Source organism: Erythranthe guttata, chromosome 4 (assembly GCF_056151865.1).
Source record: "Erythranthe guttata isolate IM_541 chromosome 4, IM_541, whole genome shotgun sequence".
Classification (NCBI taxonomy): Eukaryota; Viridiplantae; Streptophyta; class Magnoliopsida; order Lamiales; family Phrymaceae; genus Erythranthe; species Erythranthe guttata.
Genome location: NC_142536.1, coordinates 14,628,458 through 14,637,670, shown reverse-complemented (window position 1 = coordinate 14,637,670; position 9,213 = coordinate 14,628,458). Strand labels below are relative to the sequence as shown.

General features: G+C 31.5%; 1 protein-coding gene across 1 annotated transcript; it reads left to right on the top strand.

The window, feature by feature from the left end:
• The first annotated feature begins 6,581 nt into the window (after positions 1–6,581).
• LOC105973515 (ammonium transporter 1 member 3) lies at positions 6,582–8,330 on the top strand. The gene has a single exon (XM_012998547.2). The coding sequence runs from the start codon at positions 6,765–6,767 to the stop codon at positions 8,154–8,156; it is 1,392 nt and encodes a 463-aa protein (XP_012854001.1). The 5' UTR covers positions 6,582–6,764; the 3' UTR covers positions 8,157–8,330.
• Positions 8,331–9,213: the final 883 nt, after the last annotated feature.

The window sequence follows — 9,213 nt, the reverse complement described above, 5'->3', positions numbered from 1 at the left end:
TAAAGTAATATATACAGTATTATTATTGCATGAGACAGTAATAAAAAAGTCAGACGCCGGAATCTGGGTGGAAAAATTGTTTTTTTTTTTTAAATTATGAAAATGAGGATTAATGTGATATATCCGGGGTCGATGTGCAATATTATGAAGTTAGAGCATAATGGATGAAATTGATGAAAAATATATTAACGAGGGTATTTTAGACAAAAATATATGAGAATGAGATTATTTGTAAGGCTTTTTTTTGTCTGGATCTATGTACATTTTGGTCCATTGTCATGGACCTATTTGCAATTTGTCCCAAAAACAATACTACACGTTGAGGTGGCAATGGGTACGGGTTTGGCGGGTCTCAGACTCGGAACCGACCCATTTAGGACGGGTCTGGGTCAGCTAAATGGTTGTGGATCGGTAGAATATATATATATATATATATATATATATATATATATATATATATATATATATATATATATATATATATATATATATATATATATATATATATATATATATATATATTAAAATTTCGGACTTCATTTATCAAACGATCAATTTTCATCTTGTCTATTCTCATTTACCTATTTTCACTATTTTATTTTTTCGAATCTCATTTCTCGTAAGCCATATTTATCACTTGTCGACGACCTCTAATTGTCTTGATTTCGAATTTTACTTATTATCGAAGTTAAATATAATTAAGTACGTAATTTTATTGTTCATATTATATCACTTGTAGAGGTTTTTTAAAATACTGTATTTTAGTATTGAGATATTTCGTAAAAATATACAAGCAAAATGTTATCAAAGTTAATAAATATTAAACTTTTTGTATATTAACGGGTCTAGCGGGTCTGGCAGGCCAGTAACCGTTTAGTTAGAGTCTGGTTCGGGCAGTTCCGGATCTAAGCTAAAACGGATTTGGACGGGTATGTTAATATATTTTTCGTGAGTCGGTTCTTTGATTTAGGCAAATCCGACATATAACCGATCCATTGCCATCTCTAACTACACGCCTCCATACCAGTTATCTTTTTTTTTTTAAGGAAGATAGTTACTCGTTCCCCAATTCCCCTCCTGATGTTTCGGACTCATAACCAAATGGTCCTAGGTGCAATGTGCTTACCAATAGGCTACTTTGTCTGGACGAGCTCCGATATCTCACTCAACATTAGTTGGCATTTGACATTCTATTTTTTTCCTCCTTTTATTTTATTTTAATTTTTGATAAGTATGAATTCCCAAAATAACCCTACAAAATCTATTTGAGATAAGTCCAACCCACCTCCATCCCATCCCACCCGCCCACCAGGCCAGTCCGACATGTTTTAATTATTGTTAATGTTTAATTGTTTTCTTTTATTATTATTATTATTATTATTATTATTATTATTATTATTATTATTATTATTATTATTATTATTATTATTATTATTATTATTATTATTATTATTATTATTATTATTATTATTATTATTATTATTATTATTATTATTATTATTATTATTATTATTATTATTATTATTATTATTATTATTATTATTATTATTATTATTATTATTATTATTATTATTATTATTATTATTATTATTATTATTATTATTATTATTATTATTATTATTATTATTATTATTATTATTATTATTATTATTATTATTATTATTATTATTATTATTATTATTATTATTATTATTATTATTATTATTATTATTATTATTATTATTATTATTATTATTATTATTATTATTATTATTATTATTATTATTATTATTATTATTATTATTATTATTATTATTATTATTATTATTATTATTATTATTATTATTATTATTATTATTATTATTATTATTATTATTATTATTATTAGGGTAAATTACACCCTACCCCTGAGGTATGCTTAAATAACTTTAAGGTCCATGTGGTATCGATAATTACACTCACCCCCTTAAAATGTATTTATAAACTCTAATGGGATAATGCATTGGATACGTTATTACGATAGGATTCTAACGAACTATTGGTTTCAGGAACTGGTGGAGACAACAAAGAGTGGGTCTTTCTAGGGTGAGACCGCCTGTGTTCTAAATTTTTATGAGATATGCATTAATCACCATTAATTTTCTAAGATTAAATCTGGACCCTAGAAAAATAACATGGCATATGTTCTAAAAAATGAAGTACTTTACCAAATTATCGTTCGATTATTTTTTTTATTAAATTAATATAAAATTGATTAACATTGAATTGTCTAATTTACCCCCTACTATATTTTAATTAAATAATTAATTTAAATTCATTATGACCGAGTTTTATTTTCGATTATTTTTTTTATTAAATTAATATAAAATTGATTAACATTGAATTGTCCAATTTACCCCCTACTATATTTTAATTAAATAATTAATTTAAATTCATTATGACCGAGTTTTATTTGATAAATAGTCGAAAAAAACGCATTCATTAGGGATTGAACTTGGGACATCTTAATACATTTATCACTCCTAACCATCCAAGCACATTAACATATGATGATATATTTAACCATAATTTTATAAATACTGTTAATTAAAATATTAATTGCAACATTCATTATTATTAAATGATATTAAATAAATTATTATCAAATTTAATATAATAAAGTTTGAAAAATATAAATAATAGCAGTTCAATACGCCAAACATCTATCATTAATTATATAATATTAGAATTATTAATAAACTCCACCATTTAACAATGTAAAGAATGCTCAATTAAATATAAAAAAATATGCATAACTTAATTAAAACTCACTTATGTTATTAAATCGATAGTGTGACAAATCCAAATAAAAAATAAAATAATATGTTTATTTAGAAGAAGAAAATTTATAACTCATTCTAATTCGTAGTTTTCTCACTTTAAAATAAAATTATATACTACAAATACTATATTGTGAATTTTTTTTTAATATTTAATTTAATCAAATAATAAAATTTGAATCGATTAAGTTCAAATCCTTTCAATTAGTAAACATTATTCAAATATTTGAATCGGTTGCTTAACTATTGACATAATGTGTTACATAATTGATTTAACTATTTATAAGTAATGTCTAGTATCTTTTTAATTTAATTTTGTCATAAAAAATAATAAATTTAATTCCTAACACATGTAAGAACCTAATCGTAAATCGTAATATTTTATCAAAGCGTAATATATGAACCAGTTAAGCTCAAGTCCTTTCAATTTGTAAACATTATTCAAATATTTGAATGGATTAATTAGCGCACTCAACTATTGACAAGAACGTCTTAATCAAATTAACTATTATTAATTAAAGTGTAATACATTTTTAATTCAATTTTATCATAAAAAAATAATTCCTAAATTACTTAAGAATCAAATCATAAGATTAATTAAAGCGTATGATTTGAATCAATTAAGCGCAAATCCTTTTAATTTGTAAATATTATTCAAAAATTTGAATCGATTAAGTTCAACCACTGACAAGAACGTATTAATCGAGTTAACTATTTATAATTAAAGTCTACTATCCTTTTAATTCAATTTTAACAAAAAAAATAATAATTTAATTCGTAAAATCGCAAGAATCAAATTGTAAATCTTACGATTTAATCTGACCATGAACCGATTAAATCTTACGATTTATACGAATTAAATTTTATGATAAAATTCAATAGAAAAAAGGTACTAAACTTTAACTACACATAGTTTAATTAATACGCTATTGTAAATTATTGAGTTTAACCGATTCAAATATTTGAATATTGTCTACTAATTGAAATGAGTTGAGCTTAATCGATCAAATCTTTGAATATTTTTTTTGAATTGAAAACACATGAGTTTAATTGATTCAAATATTACGATCTAATTAAATCTTACAATTTACGATTCAATTCAAACTTCAAATTCTTTCGAAATTCATTTTTAAATTACACGAGTTGATCAGCATTTCCTTAGATTTTTAAAATATATTATATAAAGATTTGTTATTATAGGATATTATTAATATATAATAATAATTATATGAGAATTAGTAATTTATTTAACATTATTTATATAAGTTTTATAACCATTATAAATTGTAGCTTTGTGATATATATCCGTATTATTAGTTTATTATCAATTATGTTTTGTGTCTTAATGGTATGTATTCTTGCATGTTTTCAAATGGTCACAAGTTCGAATTCAAGTTCATGCAATTTTGGATGGGTGGTTTAATGTTTTTTATGAATAATGATATAATTGACTTTATAAATTTTAATTCAGCAATAAATATAGATTTAAAATTGCATTAAAATAGAGAGGGTAAAATTGACATTTCATTAATAATTTATAATTACCGATTTTTTTAAATAATTATGTACAAAGGGTATTTGCGACAATAGATAAATGAGGAAAAAATAGGTTTTTTTGCTGGGACACGTGTCGCAATTTGAAGGGGGTATCTTATAAAAGTTTAGAACACAGGATCTCACGGTAGAAACACCCACAAAGAGTTATGGGTAATTTAAGAAATATTGGGGGAGCCATGTCACCCCATAAATCCCCATAGGTCATAACTCTATGTTATCTACACCACTAGCTAAAAGTAATAGTCTATTAGAACCCTATCGGAATAATGTATCCAATGCATTAACCTGTTAGAGTTTCTAACTACGTTTCAAGGGGTTGAGTGTAATTATCGATACCATAGGGACCTTAAAGTTATTTATGCATACCTCAGGGGTGTGGGTGTAATTTACCTTATTATTATATTTTTATTTTTATTATTATTATTATTATTATTATTATTATTATTATTATTATTATTATTATTATTATTATTATTATTATTATTATTATTATTATTATTATTATTATTATTATTCTTTTACCAGATTGTCAAATTGAAATTCGCTATGAAATTATTGTAATTCAATATAAAATTAAGGGGAAACTACAGTTTGCACCCCTGAACTATGGGGTCTGTCGCAAACACCCCCCCTGAACTACAAAACGTCTCAAAATAGTCCATGAGTTTAACAGTCAAATGTTAGAAATTTAACACCTTTAATATTAATGTGCATTTACTTTTTTGCCCTTAATATTTTCTGCTGCAAAACTAATTTAGGGCAATCCTAATGACACGGCATCATCCACCCAAGGTCCTCCAACGCCTCCCAAATCCCCATACCCAAAACTCAATTTTGCATAACCCTGCAACAACCTTGTTAATGGCGGCCCTCTTCCACAACAATTGTGTTCGAAAAAATCGTATTTCACAATGTTATTTCCACAACCGTCCAAGATACACTATATTTAAATCGTTTTGTCATGGAGTTGTATTCCTCTTACAAATCACACCCCAAATCAGACATATCATTCTTCATCGTTCCCCATCCAAAGCCACCTCAAAATCCCCCAAATAATCCCATCAAATTTCAATTCCGAATCGCAATTAACCCAAGAGAAAAAAAAAATCAGTCGAAGATATTACGAGGACCATTTTCTATTTTGACTGTGCATATAATGGAGCAGTAGCGGCGCCGGCGATGAATAAGGTGAAGGAGGAATCAGGTAATTAATGCATATGCGAATTTTGAATTGGGGAGATTTTCGTATTTGATGACAGAAGTGGCAACAAAGAGGAGTGTTTTGGCGAGGAGGATGAAAGAGAAGTTTGTGGCCATTTGTGTATTTGTAATTTGATTTATTTTTAGTCCGAAAAATTAATGAAATAAAAAAAATATTAAAAAAAAAAGAATAACAGAGGTGGAAAGAGTTGTACATGTTGTTTTTCCTAGTTCATTAATTTATTTGTTTATCTTTTCTTTAAATTTAAAAGGTTACTTCAATGTAAATGGATATTTTTATTTTTTTTTAAAATACGAGATAATTTTAAAAATACATACATAAAACAATATTTGTAAAAAATAAATGTAATGAGATAAAATAATTGCTTGAGATAGAATAATATAAATTTCTTTAATCCACACAAACATATATATACTAGTCTGAGGGGCAAATGGGTCAAAAAAGGTTTCAACGGGTATAAAAACGCCTAGTAACAATAAAGTCAATGTGCCACGTCATCATCCACTAACAGATTCGAAACGGAGGGGCCATTATGGTACGTTTTGTAGTTCAGGGGTGTTTGCGACAGACCCCATAGTTCAGGGGTGCAAACTGTAGTTTCCCCTAAAATTAATGTAGTCCCACTATGAAAATTAATGTAATTGACTGCAAAACTTCCGTTGTTAACATCATCGGTACTAAAAAAAAAAAGACAATGTGCTTTGCAAGTATAAAAACAAATCGTTTTAACAATTATAACAAAACTACTAAGAACAGTAGAATTACCCAAATATCACCCAACCTAATCACCCTTGTTGTCATCCAATAACCCTTGCTGCCATCGCTCCACCTACTCAAAAATCTAAAACAATGAAATATTATTCGCTATGAAATATCAGCAAATCTTCCGGGATTTATAACTAAATAAAGGGATTTTCATATCATTTTTTTTCAATGGAATTTTCTTGGCTTCAAATTATTCCAATTATCGACTTATCCATACACACACAATAGCACAATATGAAATAACTGATTCATAACACTTCCACTGTCAACAACAAGTGGGACCATCCCCATGTTCCAACTTGGGCTACATTTCACATCTCACATTAATAATAATACTTAGTAGTTAGCTCACATTTCATTATATTCTTATACGTACCCCAACCTCTTTTAGCACCAACCATTCAAGATTCCTCCCAAAAACTATGGAACCCTCGTGGGAATCCAGCGTCACGGAATCCATCAACGCAATTTACCTTCTCTTTTCAGCCTACCTAGTTTTCGTCATGCAACTCGGGTTCGCCATGTTGTGCGCGGGCTCGGTTCGGGCCAAGAACGCCATGAACATTATGCTCACCAACGTGGTCGATGCCGTTGTCGGTAGCTTATCTTATTACTTGTTCGGGTTCGCTTTCGCCTTCGGCGAAGGCCCGAGCGAGAACCCGTTTATCGGTACGAGTTATTTCGCCCTGCACAGTATCCCTTCGAGCTCCTACGACTACAGCTTCTTTCTATACCAATGGGCTTTCGCTATAGCTGTGGCGGGCATTACTAGTGGCTCCATTGCTGAGAGGACCCAGTTTAGTGCCTATTTAATTTTCTCATTTTTTCTATCTGGGTTCGTTTATCCCGTGGTGGCCCACTGGGTCTGGTCGTCCAGTGGGTGGCTGAGCTCGAGCTCGAGCTCGTTGCTGTTCGGCTCGGGGGCTATCGATTTCGCGGGTAGTGGGGTGGTTCATTTGGTGGGTGGTGTCGCCGGGCTTTGGGGCGCACTAATAGAGGGCCCGCGAGTGGGCCGGTTCGACGCGTTTGGCAAGCCCATGGTGATGCGTGGGCATAATGCTACTTTGGTGGTTTTAGGAACTTTCTTGTTGTGGTTTGGGTGGTTCGGGTTCAACCCCGGTTCTTTCGGGAAGATTCTTGTGGCATACCCGAACACTGTGAACCAGGGGAACTGGACCGCCGTGGGCCGGACAGCTGTCACCACGACACTGGCCGGCTCGACTGCAGGCATCGTGACACTATTCGGCCGACGGTTGCTCGTCGGCCATTGGGACGCCCTCGATGTTTGCAACGGGCTTCTCGGTGGGTTCGTCGCGATCACTTCGGGCTGCTCGGTGGTGGAGCCTTGGGCGGCGATAGTGTGCGGATTCTTCGCCGCCTGGGTTTTGATCGGGCTCAATATCTTGGCCCTGAAGCTGAAAATCGACGATCCGTTGGAAGCGGCCCAATTGCATGGCGGGTGCGGGGCTTGGGGATTGATTTTCACCGGGCTTTTCGCTAAGGAGGAGTTCATTATCCAGGCGTATGATTCGGGCTTGATCGGAGCGAGCCGATCTTCCGGGCTTTTGATGGGAGGTGGGTGGGGCCTTATTGGAGCACAAGTGGTTGAATTATTGGCAATTGTGGGATGGGTTAGCCTTACAATGGGGCCATTGTTTTATTTGCTTCATTGGCTTGGGATATTGAGGATATCTATGGATGATGAAGTTGCGGGTCTTGATATATCTAGCCATGGTGGTTATGCATACAATGCTCATGAAGAAGAATCGGGCCCTCGATTTTATGGTGATTATATGCGAATGCAAAATAATTGATTCATAGCCGTTGGAGTATTCTTATTGTGTTCGTTGAATTATCGTCCTAATTTATCAGTTGTGTTTATCTTGTGTATTTGGAACTCAAATTCTTGTAAATGTTGTACAATATTAGACCGTGTATTATATTGAAATATTCGTTTATTTTATAAAATATATTTTTATTTTAGTGAACTTGTGGTTCACTATAAAGTAGTAGCTACATTAGTTTTGGGGGAAAACTAGAATTAGCAAGAAACCCCATCTAGGAATTAAGGAAAAAATTTCTCACAAATATAATTAGAGAAAACTTGATTAGTTAATATTCCACCTAAATGATATTTTATAAGGGTAAATAACATTAAACCACCTAAACTTTTTACGTTTTTGCGGATCACCACCTGAACAATTTTTTTTTGCAAGAGTTTACCTGTACTCAATTAATTGTGCCACTTTGCTATTTTTTGCCTGTTTTCAGGTCAAAATGACCGGCTCTCAGCCCATGTGCGTTGCACATGACAAATTCAAGGCTATTGACGTCTTTTCCATTTTTAAAATGGAATAAATGTTAATTCTTTTAATTTTTTTATTTTTTATTTTTATTTGTCTTTATTGTCGTTTTTTCCATTTTTTTATTGCTGCTACTTTATTTTTCTTAATCATCATCATTCTCATCAGATCAACAACAAAAACGACGTCACTCGCCGGCAATTAGCACAAATTTCACACAGCTCCTCTACATGAACCCATCAAGGCCAGCGGCGTAGGCGGCGGCAGATCATATCCAACCACCCACCCTACACACCCCACTCAACACTTTCATCAACCATTTCTCTCATGTTGCAGCCGTTCCGCCGCTCACCACCAGGAACCAACTCTCCCTCTCGCCCAACCACCAAGCTCATCACCACCACCACATCTTCTTCAGATCCGCCGCCCTCAACCCCAAGCGAAACTTTTCGACAATGGACACAATATATTCTAAAGTTTGTATTTTGAACACATTTAATCACAACTCATTTTGATTGACTGAAATTGAACCTAAAATTAGGTAAATAAAATGTTCATTTAATTTCCC